Here is a 25,059-nt window from a genome sequence, read left to right as displayed (position 1 = left end):
CAGTTGATCGTCAACAAGTTCTCTAAAGCGTCGAAGATGTTTGGCCTTACAATCAGTCTCAGAAAGACAGAAGTCCTCCTCCAGCCAGCACCGAACAGTGCACCCTGCCAGCCAAGCATCACTGTTAATGGCATAGAGCTTAAGAATGTCAAAAGCTTCAAGTACCTGGGCAGTACGCTTTCCAGTGACGGTACTCTTGACAAGGAAATAGCAGCAAGAATACAGATGGCCAGCCTGGCACTTGGAAGACTACGCACAAAAGTCCTACAACACAAAAACGTTCGCCTTTCAACCAAACTCAAGGTGTACAACGCAGTTGTCCTGCCATCTCTGCTCTTCGGCTGTGAAACGTGGACCCTGTACCGCAGGCATACCAAAAAACTGGAGCAGTTCCACATGCGCTCCCTGCGGTCCATTATGCATATTCGATGGCAAGATCGCATCACAAACCAAGAGGTCTTGGACAGAGCCAGGACATCAAGCATTGAAGCCAAAATCCTCCAAGCTCAACTTCGATGGTCCGGACATGTCATCCGCATGGAAGAGTCAAGAATCCCTCGTCAGCTCCTCTATAGCGAGCTGTCGCAAGGTAATCGCAATCAAGGCCGTCCCAAGAAACGATATAAAGACAATCTCAAGGCCAACCTCAAATGGGCGCATTTACAACCCCGTGAACTTGAGACAGCTGCTGTAGACAGATATCGATGGCGAGCCTTAACAAAGAAGGCCGTAACTGCCTTTGAAGTTAACCGCCGCCAACGCCTTGCTGCTGCTCGGGAGAGACGGCATCAAGCTGCATCTACCTGTGTCCCACCGTCTGGCATTCCATGTCCCACCTGTAACCGCATGTGTGCCTCCAGTTTTGGACTACGCAGTCACATGCGAACACATCAACGAGGGCGCAACACCTAGTCTTCCTCGGACTTCGAGAGACAACCAAGAAGACACAACTTCAATGTCCTATAGGCCTACGTTTATAGGATCTATTGCACTGCTGGCTAGCTTGATTTACCGTTCGATAGAAATCACTCTGTTGCACTGCCATTGAGAGTGAGCATGGGATAGCTGATTCTTCTAAATGTCGTGTGACCCGCATTCATCCTATCAGATGACAAGGATCTATGCATTTGTTGTATCAGGGAGGTGAGACAAAACCTCCCTGGTTGTATTGACAGTCCCCACACTTGCGAAGGAGGGCATGATGTGGGACTTCTATAATAGAGCGTTGTTGTTGTATACGATTTTATTCACCCAATGATGAAAACAGACACTTGACAGTCTTAGAAAGGAAATGTGCAATACGAATGATACACAAGACAAAAGACAAACAACAGAGATAAGAATGTAGAAGAGATGTCTGAGAATAATATATATAGGGTCAGGGATGAAGTTGAGCATTGTCGCTCTAAAGCATATTACTCCATGGCATTCTCTATGTTACAATCGTGTAGTAATCACATGCAGAATCCATTGGCAAACTTTAATACGTTGTACATTTAAAAGAGTTTATACCTTTACGATAAAGGGTAACTAAAGGGCTCTAATAAAACTTGTGATTTGAAGTGTGTTACACATAAAAGTGTAACCCGGCCCGGTTCTAAACAATAGCAGTCCTTCAAGCTTTTATGATTCCACATCTTTTGATAGTTTTTGTTGTTGTTGTTGTTGTGAGTAACATATCATTTTAAAAGTTGAATATACGTATATGATTCTCTTTTAAAATTTTGCCTTACCATGAAAAATTAACATAATTGCTTTGAAGCAAGATAACCTAATGTTGATGATATGGCTCTAATAAATTCCGTATTTTTCATCCGAATGCTTTTCCTCTTCGTTGTTTGTTTTTCCCTGGCAGCTCCCCTTGTGGCATATCTGTATCGCAGGATGCCTCGTTCTCTGCTCATCACGGGAGCAGTTACTTACGCTCTAAGCTTGGTCTTGGCTAGCTTAGCAAAGAGCAACGCAGAACTAACAGCAGCCCTATCATTGGCTGGTAAGATTTGAAACAATCATTACTGAGTTATTGATTAATATTGTCCCAATCTTCAAATGCCTTGATTCTTCGTTCATCCTCAAATGCAATTATTGTGTTTTACCCTCCATAACATCTCTTATTCCCTTTATAGTGCCATTTTGAGAATGTTCGAGCAAGCATTTTTCGCGTACTGAACTAGTTAGTAGACGGCGAGTTGTAATGTTCTTAAAATTTTCTGTAGATTTTGATTTTTTGGGCTATTTCCCCTATTTTGGGGGTGCTAAACACGAATCCACTTGTTGCCATTTTTCTAACTGACGTCTTCATCCGTTGCCATGGCAATGCATTATTTTCCGTAAAAGAACATGTATTCTTCATTAAACATAATAAAAACATGTTTTAAACACCAAAATATGTCATTATCAACGCTCTTTAATCAAATTTGAAAAAAAAAATCAATTTTTTATAATGTCATGGTTACCCTATAGCAATGACGGTTACCATGGCAACAACTATATATAAAGAAAAAATATATACTTTCATAAAAAAGCAAAAAAATGACAAGATTCAGTGAAATATCTATCATAAACTACTATCTTGATTTTCAGATTATTCTTCCACTATGTTCATTTCACATCATTTTCGTTGCTATAGCAACAACATGACAAAAGCTGCCTTTTGATAAGCATTGCGATTGAAAGAAAAGCAAGAAAATGATACGTTGGTAGAAAATAGATTTCTGTATAATGAGATTTTTTGTGTTATTTGCTTTATTTTGGAAGTGCCGAACACGAATGCACCTGTTGCCATATTTCTAAATGATATCTTTAGCCGTTGCCATGGCAACAAATTATTTTCTTAAAAGAACATGTATTCTTCATTAAACATCATAAAAACGTGTTATAAACACCAAAATAAGTCAATATAAACATATCACTTCAATCAAATTAAAAAATCACAATTTCCGACTGTCACAGCAACCTCATAGCAATGACGGTTGCCATGGTAACAACTATTTTTTTAAGAAAATGATTTTTTGATAAAAAATCGTGAAAACATGAAAAGTTCGAGTAGCATACTCATTACAAATTACTATGATAATTATCAGGGGTTTTTTCACTATGCTCATGCCACATTATTATCGTTGCTATGGCAACAACCTGATTTTCTTTCCCTAAAAGGGAGAAATATCCTATCAAAAGAAATAAATGAATAAATGATCAATTTTTGTAGAGTTCAACTTTATCGGCTCTTTTCTTCTATTTTGGGAATGCTGAAAAGGAATCCACCTGTGGCCACTTCTCCAAATGATGTCTTCAGCCGTTGCCATGGCAACAAATTATTTTAAGAGAACATGTGTTCTTCATTAAACATTGTAAAGACATGTTGGTAAGGCCAAAATATGTCAACATATACATTTCTCTTCAATAAATTAAAAACAATCCCTTTTTTAATTACATTTTTTACCTCACAGTAATGACAGTTGCCATAGTAACAGTTCTTAAAAAGAAAATACCGATATTTTAATGAAAAAATTATATATAATGATGAGATTAACTAGCATATTCATTACAAATTTCTATCAGCTTTTGTTTTCACAACGTTCATTCCACATCATTTCTGTTGCTATAGAAATAACATAAGATTTTTTTCCAAGGAAAAAAGTTCTATGAGTAGAGTGGTTAAGCCCTCAAAATCATGAGAATTGTGGTTGATGAAACTTTCACCAGTGTTAGTACATACCATAAGATTCATTTTAAGATCAGGAGGTAAGTCTGATTTGACCTCTGATGACCTCCAGAGGTCAATGAACTTTAAATATCAGAATATTGATGTTTGAAGGCATTTTTGAATGATAGGCTTAGATCTTGGTTACGCTGCATTAAATATGCATTTGTACTACAAATCTTTGGTTCCACAGGGCATTGACAGGTTTCTACCTTTGACCTCTGATGACCTTTAGAGGTCAATGACCTTAAAATACCATAATATTGATCTGTGATGTTATTAGTTAATGATAAACATGGTTAAGATGTGCAAAACAAGCATATCTTTTTTGCAATGAAACTGTCTTCATATTCCAAAGAGCAAAGACAGGTTTCTAACTCTGACCTCTGGTGACCTTTTAGAGGTCAATGACCTCAAAATATTATGATATTGATCTGTAGTGTCATTAGTTAATGATACACATGGTTAAGATGTACAAAACAAGCATACCTGTTTTTACAAGAAATTGTCTTCATATTCCAAAGAGCACAGACAGGGCTCTACCTTTGACCTCTGGTGACCTTTAGAGGATGTACAAAACAAAAACACAATTGTAGCCCAGATGGCTACTAGCACATGTTTATAGTAAAGAATAGAATAGAATAGAATAGAATAGAATAGAATAGAATAGGATAGAGAGTAAAGGAAAACAGAACACTGCAGTCGTTTTCCTATAGACACCCTGTGAGGTCAATATATGCTCAGTCTTTTCCCCTTCTTGGAGTTTATGAAACCGTTTATCTTCCTTCCCGCTATTTCCTTTCTTTTTTCTTTTTTCTTTTTGGTCAAAACCACCTCTTCCAAGAAAAGTCTATGGTCATAGGTATTTATGAGTTTGATGTTGGCTACTTTCCCCGCTAGTGGTCAGCACTCTCCATCCCCAAAGCCCCGCGCCAAATTACGGGGAATGACGTGATGACGTGTTTTTGCCCTCTGATCCCCAAACATAAATGACCCTCTGAGCTGGAAGGTGGCCCTCCTGCCAGAATTTATCCCTCTATTTTATCATTTATTGTTTAGTGGAGTGGGTCAAACAGGAACTCCAAAGACAAATTTAGGGATAATGACCCAGAACAACGATGACGTTGGTTGCCATGAGGACACTAATATTCATTTGGTTTATCATTTTGATATCCAAGAAACAATAAAGATTGGTGCATTTCTTCCGAGACAACAGACAGGAACTGATTCCACGTAAAATACATAAGCATGTATTTTATTTTTTCCATGCATTTTTCCCATATCATTACACACAATCATTACACACGTATACTTGATATGGTGTTCAGCTCACTGTGTGCAGACTGAGCACGACCCGATAATTCAGAACCTCTGCCTGAGAAAGGCTTGTAGCCTATCCCGCGAGTCAAAAAGAAGCTTTCTTATCATCTCGTATGCATCCTGTACTCTATGTGCAATGCACTCATCATAGAGACAAGCTTGCCTTCACCCAAACTTTAGATATTGCCATTGGAAGACTCTGATGATCGCACACAGTAGCTGTGCACCTATAAGAACGCTGGTCTGACCTCAGGATGTCTATCCAGTTTAGTTGTGGAGGAAATCTGTGTGCCGTTCGCGTGCTTCACTGAAGACGCAGATGCTGCCCTGTCTTGAAAGAGATCGAGGGTATAGATCTAGACCAATTTTAGCTGGTTACACTGAATCATCACTTGCTGGCAGAGAGTCTTAACCGGATCATGCAGGTGATATTACCCGCTGCCAGCGTACCCTGATTCACACATTGGATGCAAACCGGATGGCGGCATATTGGAAACAACCAATATTTGGGCATGGGGGCACAACTCTTGGCCAGGCCCAAGTGTTAAAGAGTATCGAGCATAAAGAAGACAATTAGAGTAAATAGCAGTTCCACTCCTATTTGGAATTGAGGTTCCTAAACAGGTCATCGAAAAATGCCCAAAATTGCCTGACGTAATGACCCAAACTTAATTGGATAACAATAGCAAGTTGCAAGACATAGCTAGGGTTGCTTCGTGTGGAGTGCATGTTATGCCTCACAGTATATGTCGCTTTCCAGATGGTCCATGACGTCACTGTATGCTCCAGGACCATACAGCCCACGAGCTTGACACTGACCAACACAAAGTTCGAAACTAGGTAGCATTGCCCATGAGCTTGACACTTAGGCAAACCAGGCCCATAAGAGTCCGACACATGGGGGGAGGGGGAGGTCCACAAGACCTACACTGAATAGATTAAGCTTTCTGATGTAATACATATATTAATCTCGCGGGCCTTGTTTTCCTCGAGTGTCGAGCTCGCGGACCGCACAGCTTGTGAGCCTATTATATTTGATGTCGAGCTCATTGACCTTGTTCATCTAATGTTTAGGTCACGGGATGTATGACTCGTGGGCTGCGTAACTCATGGGCTGTACGACGTCTCGGGTTGTTTGACTCGTGACGTACATCTGATGAGGTGAACCTGTTGTTTTCTGGTTAGCATCTGTCACCCTTTCATCCAGTTCAAGGGACTTTGCCATATGCCTGTTCACAAACTATTAAGCATCAACCCAAAATGTGGTACTCGTCTCCCCACCTTCCATGTTTAAGCGTACAAATTTTGTCCAGTGCAAATTGGATAATGTTGCACATAATTTCATGCAAGCTAGTCTTCATAACTAACCCAAACATGAATATTATATTTGAGGTCACTGCCATCACTGAAAACACGTAAGCTTCATTTCTGAAGTAATTGACCGCTCACATTCCTGAGACCTGTTACTATGAACCAATGCTTTGTGGAATGTGCATACATACTTTGATTATAACGTCAAGGCGTGATTTGTACATAACTAAACATTTAGGATTAAACCAATGAAGCCAAACATCAGTATTTGCAATCCTACACAAATTTTTAGTGATATTCTAAAAGTCTGACCTCACATTGTCCTTAGAGGTCAAAGTTGGATATACACAGGGTAATGACCAATGTTCTGTGGAATGAGAAGACACTTCTTGTACAATGTAGTATAAATGCTAATAGCATAATGCATGATTGCACACCAGGAATACAGTTAACCATTGAATATACATCAAATATCAATATTTTGATATTTTGAGGTCATTGACCTGTCACAGTCCTCAGACGTCAAAGGCAGGGACGTGTAAATGATTTGCCTTGATCTGAGGAATAGGAAAACGATTCAGTAGTATCACAAATGAATTTTTAGGACATCGTTATGTTTATCATCAACCAATTGCACTAAATATCAAAATTCTGATAATTTGAGGTCAATAATTGACCTCTGGAGGTCATTAGAGGTCAAAGGTAGAAACCTGTCAAGGATCTATGGAACATGAAGACAATTCCACTCTAACAAAAATGAGTTTTTAGTACATCATTACCATATTTAACATTAATCAATGACGCAAAATATAATTTTTTATCAAATTTTAAGGTCATTGACCTCTGGAGGTCAACAGAGGTCAAAGGTATAAACCTGTAAGGGTTCTATGGAACATGAAGACAATTCCACCCTAACAAAAATGAGTTTTTAGTACATCATTACCATATTTAACATTAATCAATGACGCAAAATATAATTTATCAAATTTTAAGGTCATTGACCTCTGGAGGTCAACAGAGGTCAAAGGTATAAACCTGTAAGGGTTCTATGGAACATGAAGACAATTCCACTGTAACAAAAATGAGTGTTTGGTACATCATTACCATATTTAACATTAATCAATGACGCAAAATATCAATTTTAGTCAAATTTTGAGGTCATTGACCTTTGGAGGTCATCAGAGGTCAATTCAGACTTACCTCCGGATCTTAAAATGAATCTTATAACATGTACTTACACTGGTGAAAGTTTCATGCTTTAGTCAAATTTTGCACAGTTTTTCGGCTTATTTGCTATATGTAGTAATCTGTTGGAAATTGCTATAGGGGAGGTATCATAGTCATTTAAGGTTTTCAAATGTCTTTGATACATAAATGCTGAAACACAGTACATCATGACGAGAAAATTGGAACTTTTGGGGAGGTTTTTACACATTTGTATTGCTTGTTATTTGTATTTTATATTCCCTAGGTATTTCTACGGTAAAAAAAGAAAACTCTTTCCCTTAACATGTTGTTGCTATAGGATCAGAAATGATGTTCCATGAACAGAATTATGTATAGCTAATAGTCTTGCTCATTTGTAATACTTCAAAATTTAGGCTTTAATTTGAACATTTTTCTTGAAGATTTTTTTTTTTAAATGATGCATTTCCATGGCAACCATGTTGAATACTGAGCATTTACCATTATCACGGATATTTAAGGTTTTGAAGGTTCAATGTGATCAGAAATTCTGGAATCTGGCTAAAATTTTGTGATTTTGCTTTTTTTGTTAGGTATATTCTTTTCTTCCTTATCTGATGATTAACGTAATTTTTTTCTTTAAAAAGCAGTTTTTCTCATGTTATTGCTATAGCAACAAAGACGATGTGGGTTGAATATAGTAAAAAAAAGAACTGATAGTAATTTGTTACAAATGTTAATCAATCTTGTCATTTTTCATGTTGTTAATGAAAATATTTTCTGTAATAAACTGTTGTTACCATGGCAACTGTCATTGCTTTGAGGTAACAATGAAATTGAAAAATTGTGATGTTTTACTAATTCAAAGAGACATGTTTATCTTGACACATTTTGGTGTTAACAGCATGTTTTCATGATGTTTAAAGAAGAACACATGCTCTTTTAAAAAATAATTTGTTGCCATGGCAACGGCTGAAGACGTCATTTAGAAAAATGACCATTGTTCAGCATCCCCATAATGGAGGAAAAAGCACAAAAGATTTAAACTTTACAGAAATTGATCATTTGTTTATTTTATTCTTTCTTTCCTTTTTAATGAAACAGTTCTTCTTTCTATCAAAGAAAGTTTTCCTCATAGCAACGATAAAAGTGTAGGGTGAGCATAGTGAAAAAAACAAGCTGATAATCATAATAGGACCCTAACTGGTAATGAGTAACTACTCACTCATGTTTTCATGCTTTTTAATGAAACAAAAATCACTTTCTTTTAAAAACAGCTGTTACCATGGCAACCGTCATCACTATGTGGTAGCTGTGACATTCAGAAATTGTAATTTTTCATTTAATCAAAGAAATATGTTTATATTGACATCTGTTTGAAATCAAAGTATGTTTTTATAAAGTTTAATGTAGAAAACATGTTGAAAATATGTTGCCTTGGCAACGGCTAAAGATGACATTGAGAAACATGGCAATAGGTGGATTCGTGTACGGCACTCCCAAATAAGGGAAAGAGCACAAAAAATCAAACTCTACAGAAATGTATTATCTACCGATTTATTTCATTTTTGCTTTCCTTTGAATTGACATACATATTTCTTTTTTAAAAGGCAGCTTTTGTCATGTCGTTGCTATAGCAACGAAAAGGAAGTGAAATGAACATAGGGAGTGGGGAAAAGCTGATAATCCTGATAGTAGTTAGTATAAATCAATATTGCACTCGATCTAGTCATATTTTCTTGCTTTGTCTTGAAAGTATCACTATTTTCTTTAGAAATAGTTGTTACCACGGCAACCATCTTTGCTATGAGGTAACCATGGTATTATAAGAATTGTGATTCTTAATTTGATTAAAGAGGTGTTTATAATGACATATTTTGGTGTTTACAACATGTTTTTCTGACGTTTAATGAAGAATACATGTTCTTCTATGGAAAATAATGCGTTGCCATGGCAACGGGTGAAAACGTTTGTTAGAAAATGGCAACAAGGGGATTCGTGTTCAGCACCCCGAAAATAGGGGAAATCGCACAAAAAATCAAAATCTACAGAAATTTTAAGAACACCCCAATATTGTGACAACTCGCCGTCTACTGACATTGGCGATGTTCGTTGTTTTGAAAATTCGTTAGTCCGAAAGAAATAAGGTTGGTTATTCCGAAAGTTGTTGTTTTTTTTTACTCCGAAACGTACAAATTCCCCATACCTATATAGATGTTCGAAATGAAATAAGGCTCATTAATCCGAATATTTATGGTTTTATTCCAAACGTGCGTTATTTCGAGTGTTCGTTAAACCGAAAATGAGAAGGTTCGAACCTTCGGAATTACGAACTTTATTTCGTTTTCGGATTATGTAACCGTAACTGTTACCAAGCAGCATGCACACCGCAATTCTTCAGTTTTATATAACGCTTTCCATGCCTTGAAAAAAAAAAGACTTTTCCATATTTTTCGTTGTTTTTTATAATATACATTCTGTTCTGTAAAAGATCCTTAAAGATAGAATTTTCCCATCTGACCCTAAACTACAAAAATAATTGGTGGAAATCCACACAGTAATGTTTTTTCTTTTGTTTTGTAAATCCAATATATCAGTTGCATTCTGATATTTTTGCTTTAATTTGAGAAAAAAATGTACCAGTGCATTTCTAGAAATTTAAAAATTCGATGGTTGTATATTCATAAATGACAACAATTAATCGTGTTTTAAAATGCATTGTTATATTAAGACAAAAGTACTGCAGACTAAAGGTTTCATTTGGATGACTTTTATTCTGTTGTCTTCTACGGGTGTTTGGTAGATTTTGTGTTGGGGTTTGGGGGAGGGCGAATGTTGGTTTCTTTATATTTATTACTTCTCTTTCTCTCTTTCTCTCACTCTCCCTCCCTCTCTCTCTCTCTCTCTCTCTCTCTCTCTCTATATATATATATATATATATATATATATATATATATATATATATAATATATATATATATATATATATATATTTATATATATATATATTCTCTTCAGGAGGCGGTCTCGGCATACTGTGGATAGCTGGACTTCTCGAAGTGGGTCGTCTGCCCGAGAGCAACTTTGGCCTCTATTTCGGCCTAGGGTCCGTGGGCTTTCCCGTAGGCATGTTTGTTGTCCCACTCATCGGTGACTTCCTGATGAGAACGTACGGCTGGCGAGGAGCCATGTTGATCATGGGGGGTCTCGCGGCTCATTTAATTCCTTTAGCCATGTTCAATCAACCTCAGATAAGTGATGAGCTACGCAATCCTCAGACCACGAACCGGGAACATATTAGAGGAGAGGGTGGAGCTACGAGTAAGGATGAAGAGATACAAGTAACCGCCCAACAAATCAGGCCTTCAACTTCAACTTATCGCCGTGATGAGCAAGGAGTGTCTATTTGGGAAGATGCCTTACATGCTGAGACGGCAGAAATATACGAAGACGAAAGGTCAGAACTGTTGACGGAAACACCTGATTCACGTTCACAGGGTAACATACCAAGCAGACTGGAAAGATGGGCTCAGATTGTTAGAGAGTCTGACTTTTATACAAATCCTTGTCTTGTATTATTCCTGGTTGCTGCAATCGTCCATGCGATCAACTACGGCGGGTGGCACACCTTCCTGATACCTCGCGCTGTAGAACGGGGAATGCCCGTCCTCCAAGCCATCACACTCAGCTTCTGTGCAGGTCTGGCAAATTGTGTCGGTCGGATTGGTGTGGGGGTTTTCCGAGACAGATTTGGCAGAGTTATGGACACCATTCTCGTCTTGACATTCTTAATGACGCTCAGCCTCTTCTGCGATATTTTCACAGCCAACTTTGCAGTCATGTATATCGCGACGTGTGTCGCGGCGTTTTCTCTCGCGAGTCGCGCCGTCTTAAGCCTGGTAGTCATAAAAGAGAAAGCTCCAAGGAGCTACGACACTGGCATGGCTCTACGATCCGAGGCAATGGGATTAGGCACTATGTTAGGCTCATACCTTGCAGGTGAGTTAGTGGTGAAATATTTTTTAGTCACTCTTCACAGGAGGAAAATTCCTTCTCATTCGGTCTAATTCAATTACGTTATATAGGAAAAACAATCCGAGCAAATTCGTCAAACCTTAGATTGTGTTACAGTCTAATGTACTTTGCAAACTGAAGTAATGTTTCAAATGCTTTGTGGATCATGGAATTTAAGATTGGTTTCATGTTTTCTAGTTCCAAGGAAAATTGAAAAGAAAAAACTGAACAAATCTGAACCTCCTGTTTGTTACTTCACTTCCTCTGATACATAAGTACAATGTTATTTTCGCGATATGAAACTGTATCGGAGCAGGCGGTTTTTGTTTTGTTTTCTTTTCTTTTCTTTTTACTTGCATGAAACATCCTTGACAGTACTGTTGTCACTGGCATTCAATGCATTGTTTAGAATCGCGCGCATTTTGGTTTCGCGAATCTTGGTTCCCAGCGAAATTTGCTAAGTTTCATGCACGCGAAATGAATTTTCTTCAAAACAAAATTCAGAATTTAAACCATGAAAATAAACGATTCCAGAGGGTTCCTACTATCTAATATCAATGAGTACGTCACAAGATCATCTCTCCAAATCACATGGTGCTTTTATCCGCCGTGTAGCGGTATACATAGTCTCAGAATTTGAAGATAAGTGACCTTGCTATATTAATAAACTATTGTAAGTTAAAGAGGGATTTTTTTTTTCAAACTGTTTCGATTTTTTTCTTCAAAAGTGACAGTGCAACTCGACGAGCGTGGCCGGATTGCGTGCGGAATGCCACTTCCTATAACCTCAGGCCTAACCCATACCTATCGAGTTGCAGTGTCACTGAAAAAAAAAGTCAGCCAAAACAAGTTTACATTTTTTCTCGTTGTCCCTAACTTTAATATCGGCCAACATCATATTAAACTGGCATGTTGGTGCCTTTCAAAAACTATAATTTCCTTAACCTATTATACTTTAGAAATCGGAATATCACACTAAAACTCCATTAATTCCCCCAAAATAATCCTCCAGTACAATTCAGTAACATCTGTCATGGTTGTTTGGTTTTGCATGAATTAGAGCCTATACATTTAGTTCGGTCGATGCATTAAGCTGTGATGTCTGCATAGATATTATCATTATCATTTTGGCGAGGAAGTGCTCTCAAACTGCTATAATTATATGTCATGTCATTACTTTAATCATAACTACGTATATTGTGGTGGAAGACGAATGTTTTACACTAGAGGGTAAGAGTTTATCTTTCAAAAATTGCAATAGTTTGAAATTTGATTTGATTTGATTTGATTTGATTGTTCCGCATCTCAAACACGAGTAACATGATACAAACGATTGAACATATGACAGGACATAGCGTCGTAATACAAAGAATGCAAAAGAAGACAATTTTACAAACATGAAATGTGGGGGGACCTACTAAAAAGCCGAGCTTGTGATGTAGTTATATAGGTCCCTAGATAAAAATGTTGGTCTTATTAAACAAACAACCTAGTAACAAAAACTATGAAAAGAAGGAAAGGGACGTGAAGAAAAAGGAAGCCAAAAGAGCAAGAGAAACAAATGAAATACATCAGAACATAAATAGCCACCTGTAATGCGCTTGCAAGATTCCTCGCCACCCGAGCAACATGGTTACGTAACTGTAGGAATGCACAAAAATGCACATGATACATGATGATTCAGGAATAACTTTATTTGAACGACTCAGTAAAAAGCACGAAAGGCGAACCCGGAATACCTAATAAACAACGAGTCTGATAAAGAGAAGGAAGTTCGAATAAAATAGTTCGAATAGTTCATTTGTACTTACAATCCCTCTTTGAGATAGATAGTACTATTACTTTCAACTCTTTTATTTACATCCAGGTTTCGTTGCAGACAAGTTTCGGACTTACAACGCTTCGTTCATATTACTCGTGTGTGCCGAAGTACTACAGTTCGCGCTTTACTCTTTGATTCGCTGCAGCCCTTTCTGACAACATTGCACTCGTGTTTGTATATGTCCGTTACTTTCGTGTGTGATAACGGCGTCAATAGAAGAAAGATTATAATTACACCGTACTTGTTCTTTGTAAAAAGCCGCAGCTATGGTGTTCGTTGTCGCTTGGGCATCCACGCCGCTCTTGTACAGTTAATGAATATGCATTCTGTTTATGCATTTTTCGACGAATGCATTTCCAAGTTCATATCATGTGTCATTTGTTACAACATCAAATTTTGTGTAAAAACTCATATATTTTCAGGGAATCCAGGACTTATGCAATCAATTATTTTATGTATGAGTCGATTTTCCACATTGTGGTGATCGATAATTTACACATTAAGTTTGTGGTATGCTTATTTTGTAAAGACTTCATTCACATAAACACAGTGGTGATATCGAGCCACCTTTATCAGCAGTTGCCGTTGATGGCGCAATTCCTGATAACACATTAACCTGCGAAGCTGGCGTATTTTAATCTTTTCTTTCTTTTTTCACCTGAAAACACAACTATGACTATCAAAATTCTATTATATTTGCAGTACATCACTCTTTTTTTTAACTTATCCTAAAATCTTATTTATGATGCAAATAATAAACATGTGACAGACTTGTTAACTGTTTGGTGTATCACAGGAAAAAAAAAATAATTATGGAGCATGTAATTATGTCTCTATCTTTCCGTGAAACCTTAATAGAATACAGTAACATATTCAAGGGAAACTGGAGAGTCTGGACAAAACAAACATTTGGAATAAATAAATAAGACATCATCTGATCCACAAGCTACCTCAATCATATCAGCTGGCAAGAAATCTAGCATAAACTAACCCAATAAAACTAACTTTATACTTTCATATTTCCTATCTTTCTCTCCTCATTAAATGGGGACTAGGACACATGATTATGCACATAAAAGTGACAAAATTGTAAAAGCCTAACTTAAATACATTAATTTCTCAACCAAAACACGGTATGTCTCAACGTGCACTACAGACCAGGGCCCCGTTTCATAAAATATGTTGGGATGGCAACTCTTGCTGGAATGACAACATCCAATAGCAGCAGCCAATCAGGAAGCTGGCTTGTTGTTGTTACCATGACAATTGCCATTCCAGCAAGAGTTGCATTCATTTCAAGTTTTTATGAAATGGGGCCCAGATTTAAACTGTGCCTATTTTGCCATCCCCACAAAATATGTTACTATTTATATCACTAGTACCTTAACGGAGACCGCCAATGAAGGGCTACTTTACGTCCTCTCCTTATTTGAGTTGATTTATTTGGTATATACAACGTAACAAACAAATAACATATTTTCCAATAGATCCAAAACAAAATGAATATAATTATAATCAGTACGAATAATGAAATGTTATATAAATGAACCAACCAAAAACAACTGGAAAATCACTGATTATTCAATCGAATTAATATACAAAATGCAGGAGACCGTCATCTTAAGCTGAAGAAGATGAAGATCTGATGACGGCGTATATACGTAATATATGCATTAAATTGGGAAGGTGCAAAATGTATCAGTGCAATCAGTATATAATATATCAGTATATATATATATATATATATATATATATACATATGTATATGTATATATATATATGTATATATATATCAAAAGATGAAGGAAGTTGTTTATAATACATAAAAACTGTGACTTGAAGAGCATTAAAATCAGCCATTTTTAATGTTTTCAACTTATAAAAGAATGGATCCGTATTAGCAAGATAAGATGATCCTGTGCAAATGCGGACTGTTCTTTTTTTTTGGTAATAATGAAATAAGATTAACTTTATTATTTACCACAATTAGCCCAACCATATCATAATAAAACATACTATATGGCAATACCATAATAAAAACGTAGTGCTTAAAGGAAAGCAAATTTCAGTTTAGAGATAATTCCGACACCTCTAGATATTGAGCCTAAGATATAGGAGCACTCAAGCTTAAATATTCATCAATATCTAGTCTAAGAAATTTGGAATGTTGTTTCTGTTGAATAGATAACTCATCAATCTTATGTATCAAAATGAAAAACTGATGACGGTACAACGCTACAAATCTGCACACACGCTATATAAACACCTTCAATATTATTATAACAATGCACTCGGTTCCTGTGATTAAGAATACAGTAATGAAATCGCAAGATTTCGTTACACATAAATAAAACAATTGGACATTTTTTCACCTAATCTGTATCCCAAGAGAATTTGCTATATCTCCGATTATTTTGTCTTTTACCTTTGTTTTCTATATTTTAGTCCCGAGTTGTATCCGAGCTCTTTATCTTGATCTTTACACTATGACTATAAAGGTTTCATAGTGTGACCTATACGCTCAATGTTAAAGGGATCGTATAGTTTTTGTTGAGACCTAACTTCTCTTTTCTAACATTTTTTGGTGAGATTATGTAAAAAAAAACACCTTCGTATGAAATATGAAAGAGCATGTATTTATTTGACAAAAGTCAGTTTTGAAATGGCTTAGATATCCAAAAGGGAGCGATCGTAAAGAGTGGACTAACCCTTTCGTTATGATCGCTTTGTGTTACTTTGTTTTAGGATGTTTTAGTCATTCCAAAACCGATTTTCTTCAAAAAGAATTTGAATTCCTCTTAAAATGGTATGCCCTGTATTATTTCAAAAGTGGTTTCTTGGTGTCTTGCAAAAAAAAAAAGTTTAAAGTCCAATCCTCATCTCCACCAATGCTACCATCCCTTTAAGCTTGCTTTTGATTAGATTTCATCATATTCTTTAGCGTTTTATACCCAGATTAAAATGTTCATACATTGACCGTCATGTTTATCATTTTTAAGATGTTCTGTTGTGCATCCTACGCTAATATTATGTACTATTATATCTTATCTTGTTATATTGGATGTATCGTTATTGAGAATTATTGAAGTGAAATAAAATGTTACATATAAATGAGGCAAAATTGCACCGTAGCCAAGTGAGCATTAATTCTAATATCAATACTCAATTCATGTCTTCTTTGAAACCACTGAAGACACATGTTGCTGCTAATAAGGAGCTAACAAAAAATGGTGTATGATGCATGGTATATCCATATTAGCAAAGTGGACTGGCAGACTTTAATAAGTCATGTAGCCCAGGTTCATATACCTCATATACCTATTTCATGTAAACATCATGTACTATTTCGTGGAAAACCAAAGCAATCTGTGAAATCACAATTGGTCATATTTTTCATGTTTGTTGTTTTTCACCCAATTTTCTCTCAAAATCTTTAAAACTATAGTGAGTTCCAAAAGATAACAGTTCAACATTGGTGCTCAATATTGATTCCGCCCTCATAACAGATAAGGGTTCCTCGTATGAACAATTTTCGGGACATCACTTTTAAACATGGGACTTGATTCTGGAAATTCACTCGAACAAAAAAAAATGCGTGACTTTTGTTTATAGTATTCAAGATTTGCTTGTCTTTTATCATTTTTGAGCCATTAGAATAAATTTCTATGAACCAATAAAGCTGTTAATCTATCAAACTGGCATTAAACTGATGGTTTAGTTTTGGTTGAGACCTAATTTCAGGTTTCTAACATTTTTTGGTGAGATAATGAGAAACCTCTTATGAAATATGAAAGAGCATGTAATTTCACGAGGAATTCAACATTTATTTGATGAATATTTGTTTTGATATGGCTGAGGGTGCGTTTATCAACTCCTTTTCTCTACAAAAACAGGTTATCAAAACAGCTTTCAAGGAATTTTTACGAGTTGATAAACGCAAAGCTGTTTTAAAAAGCCCTTTCGGAAAGCCTTTACGAAAGAGTGCGTTTATCAACTCTCCTTCTCGGCAGAAACAGGTTATCCAAACAGCTTTCAAGGAATTTTTACGAGTTGATATAAACGCAGAGCTGTTTTGAAAGCCCTTTCGGAAATCCTTTTCGAAAGCCGCAAATTTGTGGCAATCCAAACAGGTTTCCTAAACAGGTTTTCAGAAACCTATTTGTAAAAGCCTTTTGAAGTTTATAAACGCAAAGCTGTTTTGAAACGGCTTTGGAGTATTGTACTGCAATTACGAACAATGCACGCGTATGACCTCTTCTCCTCGGGTCGAATTGCGCAATGCAGCTATGCAGTGACAGGCCAGTTATCGTGTTCGCGAAGAGAGTTGATAAACGCAACTACATGTATTTTGGAAGCCGTTTCTAAAGGGCTTTGGAAAGGGCTATCGAAAGCCGTTTAAACAGGGGGAAGTTGATAAACGCAGCCAAAGTCTCATGCCGCCACTCAGAAATATTTGAAGTACAGTATGTGCTAAACTGGAGCTGCCTCACAGATAGGAAGACAATTGATTCATGTGGCATTGCATCATGGCTCGTCACTCTCAAAGGAAGATATGTCTCTATGATGGTAATTGTTTTTCGCCGTCCCTTCTTAGAAAACAAGCGGTACATTAATAGTACAGGCAGTCAAGGTTTTCGAAAGGGCTTTCGAAAGGGCTATCGAAAGGGCTATCGAAAGCCGTTTAAACAGGGGAAAGTTGATAAACGCAGCCTGAGATATCCAAAAAAAAAAAGAGTGATTCTAATGAATTGTGGGACCCACAATTTATTACGATTGCTTTGTTTTACTTTGTTTTTGGATGTTTCAGTTATTCCAAATTTTCATCGAATAAACTTTGAATTCCTCGTAAAATGGTATGCTCTGTACTATTTCATAAGTGTTTACTTGGTATCTCGCAAAGTTAAAAGCCCAATTCTCAGCTCCATCAATACTGTACCATCCCTTTAAAGTAAAATGTCACATAATTTTGCCCTTTTTGTGAAAATGTGTCTGTACTTTGTAGTACAAAATTTTGTTTGCCTTCAGAGGGGAAGATCAAATATACTTACTACAGCAGGCTATCATACTCGAGTAGATTACTCCATACAGTGTTTGCACTTTGTTAGCAATGACATGATGAAACTAATAGAAGGGGCATTTAACCAATGTGAACCGTTTTTCTTATGGAATTACCCATATATGCATAAAACGAACCTTCTGTTTGTTCTTGCTAGCAGTTGCTTACGGTAGTTGCCGCTGTTTTTTTCCAAGCTCTGTTATACCATCTTTTGCGTTGAGACGTTTTAGTGTCATGGGTGGGTTTTTTTTATGTTGATGTTTATGAGAAAAGTCAAAGTTGTACAGGAGAAGAATGTTAATTGAGCAGAATTGCTCCTAAGACATATCGGAAACTATGCCGTTTCAAGAATGAAGAATGAGAATCATTCAGTTGTGATGAGAAACTTGCAGGTTAATTTCTTACATCGGTGGAGAGCGTGATGGTGATGGAGGTCACACTCCATGACCTGGATCCGGATCAGGACTTCCATCCATGATAAGAAACAATGTGTGATGTGTGTGTGTGTGTGTGTGTGTGTGTGTGTGTGAGAGCTAGTGATATCTATGTCCTTAGTTATAATTACAGAGATCAGTGGTGTATGTGTGTGTGTGTGTGTGTGTGCGTTAATCTTCGCTGCTTTTGGTGACACTACAGTCGGCCATTTCCATAGGCCTAGTGACCGATTTATTCTAGGCCTACTACTTGAGATTATTCTATTTTATTAACATCCGGACTTATTTACGATACAAGGGATACGTCATTCAATCATTTTCATTGTTTGACATCATGTGCTATAGAAGACTCAAGTTAATGTAACATGCATGGTTGATGTCCTTTCTGGTTTCTAGATATATTGATATGAAGAACACTCGGACCGATCAAAGGAATTGATATTTATTTTGTTTTACATTGAGCTTGAAGAACACCAGCAATCTCATAAAACTTCGCCCGAAATGAGAAATTACTTGGCATACTCCAGGAAAACTACTGACGACACGAGAAGATTTATGAAGGCGCAGGTAAGCCATCCTCCCCGCCCCACTGCACTGTGCACTCCGGTTGCATCTCCCGTACTGGCGATCATGTCGACGTATCGGCCACGTGACCCGTTGTTTGGTGCTGGATCTAGCCCCAGGATCTCGCACATGAGAGGGTAAATATCCACCTGCGAAAAAAGGAAGAAAACTTGCAAATAACACATATTTCTTGATCTTTGTTGATCTAATTAAAGTCATACATGAATAGCACATTACACATTCTGGGTATAACAAAAAAAAAGAAGACAATACAAATACAATTTAAAAACAAAAAACAAGTTAATTTTCAATTGCAATAATCTCTCTTTTTAACAGCGATGATGACAGTAACAAGCTTTAATCAATCCAACTAGTCAATATTAACGAGACAATACTGACATATGCAATCATATATATTCCCCTTGAATATGTTGGATCATGAAAATCATATTCCACTGTCCAAAACGCATCTTACTTATGAATACGCAATTAATTAACAATACTCGGCCTATATCATACGAGATTTTAAAATCACCATAGACCAGACAGTCCACGTAGCCGAGGAGTTTATACACTGTTCATCCATGAAGAGAGATTGAATGTACTAAATCTTTAAGAGGAGCGAAAAGGCGAAGACTATAGAATTGGTTGAGCCCATTAGTCTTTCGCTTCTTTGTGGTAGAGAGGGAGAATTGCAGACTAGAAATCAAGTACAAACTGTAAAAACAAATTAGTGATGAATACCGATTCGATAGGGGATGAAGCATAATTTTCACGGAAGAATGGTCCTCGAGCATAGAACGATGACTTCATTATCATCCACTGGTTGTCGTACCCGTGCGCAGATCCTGCATAGTCGGTATCGTTCTCGCCAATCCTCTTCGGAGAAGAAATTCAACAACGTCTGGCATGTCATATTTTCAATCATTGTGCAAATTCAACAGGTGCAACAAACTGTGGATTTTGTAGACACAATACAAACACGAAGTGTATACATATTCACCTGTACACATAAAATGTATTTTAAAAATTTAATATATCACGTATATAGAAAGAAACTTTGTCATACTATAGTAAAGTTAATACTAATTCGTGTCAGCTCTTCATCTTCGTCTTGAAAAATCAAAACGTCATTATAAAAAAAAATAGACAACTTACCGTGTGAAGATGCCACCCGGGGTCAACCAACCCAAAGATTGGTAATACTCGGTCACTTTTGCCATAGTGGAGTCGATCGGGGATGTCTTCCTTTTTGTAGACTGTTAGTGCCGGGTGAGCAGTTTTCAGGGCGTTGTAAATCTTTAAAAACCAACAGCCATAGTAAGAATCATTATTGAATATAAATAATTCAACATATTGGCCTACTAAATGATAATAACACCTCGGTGGAATATTGGTGTAGTTCCAGTTGTGCAATATGATTTACTTGATAGTGACATCAGATTACTCGTAGAAAATGAATTCACTTCGTTTCGGTGTACAGCACCAAGAGCACGTTTTCCACTGTTCACATTTCAACCAACTATTTCGTGAGATTAATCCAAAAAGGAACTTATTTTAAGGGCATAATTTACCATTTGCAGATGAAACCAAAGCCCAGAATTAGTGCTTCAAAATAGTTCTAAGATATGAGTTAGAATAGAAACAACCAATGTAAGAATGTGAACCAGCATAATGTATGTTAAGTATTGTTTAATATACAAAATGCGAACAATAGTTATAACAAAAATGTTTTCAGACTAACCCGTCTACAGTTATGGTTTAATGAGAAAAATAGTGATATCTTGGAATATTTTAGGCTTCATTGCAAAATCTTATATGGTAGCATGTTTTGTTATACAACTGACCTACACACATGCATCAAAAGTGATATCTTTAACATTTTTGAACTCACTGCTCCCAAAGGTAAACAGGACCTTTAACTAGAGCACTGATCGTAAAAATGACGTATCTCTGATACCTCATCCAGTTTTCCATCATTGGGAACGAGCTGGAACGTCGGTCCGTAATCAGCTATTATGAAGTCAACATCGGACTCATTGATGTAGTCGTACAGACAAACATGTTTCCACTGCTGTTGATTGATATGCCCGTGATCGCTGGCGATGATGACGTTGATGATGTCCTCGAGTTGTCTCTCTGCTATGACGTCGAAAAGATAGCCAATGGCCTCATCTACCTCCTGCAATTTTTTGATCGATTCCGGATGATCGATGCCGTAGATATGAAGCCATTCGTCGGGGTTGTCGAAGTACAGCATGACGAGGTCGAAATCATTCTCAGTCAGCCAGGAGATCGTGTCATTGATCCGAGCTTTCATTTCGTAATTGTACCTGATAATAGAACAAGATAAGGGCGTGAATTCTTTGTCACATCGCAAACAAGACGGTGATCTTTTGTAGCTGTTAATGCAGGAGGGGGGGGGGGCACTTTTTTGTACAATACATAGGCATACATCGAATGTAATCACTTTGTTCCCCCCGCCCCCCAACCTTTGTCACCCGGGTCCGGAAGTGGCACCAGAAAAAAAAAACCAAATAAACAAATAAACATTGAACGTGGTTAAGCTTTTGACGTTTGCCATTTGTTTTGCTAGCCGATGAAGAGCGGCAACAACCAGGAAATGTGGAAATGAAATCAGAAAGTCGCGCTCAAGGCTGAAGACATTTCCTTTTTTTTTCTCTTGTTAGCTGATGAAACCCGGAAGCTTTCAAGTTTACGTTATGCCGGCCATGCAAAGTACTGTAAATGGCTTGTGATAATGTCACGGTAGGCCAGAACAATTTAATTTTCACACGTAAGCGTCACGTCACTTCACGTTGACAAAGCTTGACTGAACATAATTACGAGATATAAAATGTGGTTAACTGTCTGAATGTACAGGTATGTATAAGAAATCCTTACCAGAACCATGACGTGCTTGGGACGTTTTTGTCGGGCCTGATGCCTTTGATTGGTACGTTACCACCAGGATACATTATTGTTCCCGCGTGTTTCCCCTGCAGAATGGCAGTCACCCAGATGGGCTCAGCTCCCGTGTCGAACCACTCAGTTACGTTAAGGGTATCGGCAAAAGAGTAGGTCCGGTTCTTTGTGATGGGATCGAAGTAAACATTGTGGATAACTCCATGGCTCTCTGGATACAGTCCTAAGTAGGGGTGGTAAATTTTTCACGAAATTACCAGTTTAAGAGAAGTGATTTATTCTCATGTTTGTGACATAAAATACCAAGAAAATTTATCTTGATTAGTTCTGTATTCTGTATACTTCTGTATTGTGAAAATGTCCAACCCACCGTCTTTCATCCGAACGGAGACTGCAAACTTTGTATGACTGTTTGGAAGTTTTGATGAGATTGAGGCGTATCTCCAGTTTAATTCATCTTACTTAGGGTGGGATTTCACGGAGCACGCGAACGATTTGCGAATGACGCGAATGGCAAAATCCAGCATTCGCATTTTAGTCTGCAAAAGATCGCCAAACAAACGTGAGGGTTCGGAAGCGTCGTCAATTGTTCGCGAATGTCGTTTTTACTTCGGCGATAATTTCAAAAAAGTTTGAAATTTTTTGCGAACCTTTTCCGCACACTTAGTCGGGATTTGCTCGTGAATTGTTCTCGAAAGTGTCTTTAAAGCTTCGTCATATGCGCAAGACCTTCGCAAGACACGCGCGATGTTCGCAAAATGTTCGTGAAACCCCAAACAGACTCCGAAACTTCGGAGAATGTCTCGCGTATGTTACGCGAAATCTGCGAAGTTTTTCCGATCATTTTACGACGTAATCGCGAACTGTTCGCGTACCTTTTGAGACATTCTCGCGAACGTTTAGCGCACGTTTGAGGGATGTATGCCCTGTACGTTTTCTACAAATAAAAATCGTAGTATACATCTAAACATCAAACAATTAAATATTAACAATTATAGTAACGGAAGAAATTAAAGACTAGCAAAGAGAAAGAATATTTGATATACAAAAAAAAAAATCGCAGAATACACTTAAAATCAATCTTAAGTATGTAAATTTCATTTGAACTATAGAGATTATGTGTTGGAGGAACTGCAAAAAAAAAAAAAAGAAAAAAAGGAACAAATGCTTTACTAGTGGAGATACGTCCTAGGGGGAAAAAATGTAGGCAAACACACGATAGAGAAATGAGAGAAAAAGAAAGGAGAAATACAGGAAAGAAAAAAAAATCAACTCAAGAAAGCTTTTTGAGTTGATTTTTTTCTTGCTTCCACCTCTCCTTGCTACATTTTCTCCCATGATTATTGAAAATGTTTCGTTGTTCGCATTTCCGTCGCGTGTTCTTCGTGTACGTAACATGCTGTACTTTAGCAATGATACACACGACAATCGCACATACGTCGTGGGAACTTCGCACAAATTGCGCAAGAATAGTTTTCGGCTTCATTGTCGGAAAACATTCGGAGAAAAACTTTTCCGAATGTTGGATTTTGTCATTCGCGTCCTTCGCAAATCGTTCGCGTGCTCCGTGAAATCCCACCCTTAGGGTGGGATTTCACGGAGCACGCGAACGATTTGCGAATGACGCGAATGGCAAAATCCAGCATTCGCATTTTAGTCTGCAAAAGATCGCCAAACAAACGTGAGGGTTCGGAAGCGTCGTCAATTGTTCGCGAATGTCGTTTTTACTTCGGCGATAATTTCAAAAAAGTTTGAAATTTTTTGCGAACCTTTTCCGCACACTTAGTCGGGATTTGCTCGTGAATTGTTCTCGAAAGTGTCTTTAAAGCTTCGTCATATGCGCAAGACCTTCGCAAGACACGCGCGATGTTCGCAAAATGTTCGTGAAACCCCAAACAGACTCCGAAACTTCGGAGAATGTCTCGCGTATGTTACGCGAAATCTGCGAAGTTTTTCCGATCATTTTACGACGTAATCGCGAACTGTTCGCGTACCTTTTGAGACATTCTCGCGAACGTTTAGCGCACGTTTGAGGGATGTATGCCCTGTACGTTTTCTACAAATAAAAATCGTAGTATACATCTAAACATCAAACAATTAAATATTAACAACTATAGTAACGAAAGAAATTAAAGACTAGCAAAGAGAAAGAATATTTGATATACAAAAAAAAATCGCAGAATACACTTAAAATCAATCTTAAAGGGAAGGTAAACCCCAAGAGCAATGTGGATTGAGTGAAAGCAGCAGCATTAGTAGAACACATCAGTGAAAGTTTGAGGAAAATCGGACAATCAATGCAAAAGTTATGAATTTTTAAAGCTTTGATGTTGGAACTGCTGGATGAGGAGACTACTAGAGGTTATGACGTATGAGTGGACAACAATACCAAGAAAATATAAAGAAAATTCTGCAAAAATCCATTTTTCATGAAAATTACAAATTCCATCAACTTGATATTGACATATGTTAAGGGTAGCAATTATTCTTCCTGCTTTCTGAAAGCGGTTGGTCCATTGCTCTTTCATAATTCTAGAAAAGTGAATTTTTGTTGAATTTCCTTTATATTTTCTTTGTATTGTTGTCCACTCATAGGCCTACGTCATATCCTCTAGTAGTCTCCTCATCCAGCGGTTCCAACACCAAAACTTTAAAAATTCATAACTTTTGCATCGATTGTCCGATTTTCCTCAAACTTTCACTGATGTGTTCTACTAATGTTGCTG

The 25,059-nt window shown here is 37.3% G+C and overlaps 1 protein-coding gene across 1 annotated transcript; it reads right to left on the bottom strand.

The window, feature by feature from the left end:
- Positions 1 to 19,053: 19,053 nt before the first annotated feature.
- LOC139732894 (ectonucleotide pyrophosphatase/phosphodiesterase family member 7-like) lies at positions 19,054 to 22,496 on the bottom strand. Its single transcript, XM_071643735.1, has 5 exons — positions 22,313 to 22,496; positions 21,369 to 21,741; positions 20,567 to 20,707; positions 20,153 to 20,287; positions 19,054 to 19,557 (listed from the first exon to the last, which is right to left on the bottom strand). Exons 1-5 carry the CDS (start codon positions 22,384 to 22,386, stop codon positions 19,354 to 19,356), a joined length of 927 nt encoding a protein of 308 aa, XP_071499836.1. The 5' UTR covers positions 22,387 to 22,496; the 3' UTR covers positions 19,054 to 19,353.
- Positions 22,497 to 25,059: the final 2,563 nt, after the last annotated feature.

Source organism: Diadema antillarum, unplaced genomic scaffold, assembly GCF_040938485.1.
Source record: "Diadema antillarum isolate AM-2024a unplaced genomic scaffold, OU_Dant_1.0 scf00000024, whole genome shotgun sequence".
Lineage (NCBI taxonomy): Eukaryota > Metazoa > Echinodermata > Echinoidea > Diadematoida > Diadematidae > Diadema > Diadema antillarum.
The sequence above is the reverse complement of the archived record's forward strand: the minus strand, read 5'-3'. Positions and strand labels throughout refer to the sequence as shown.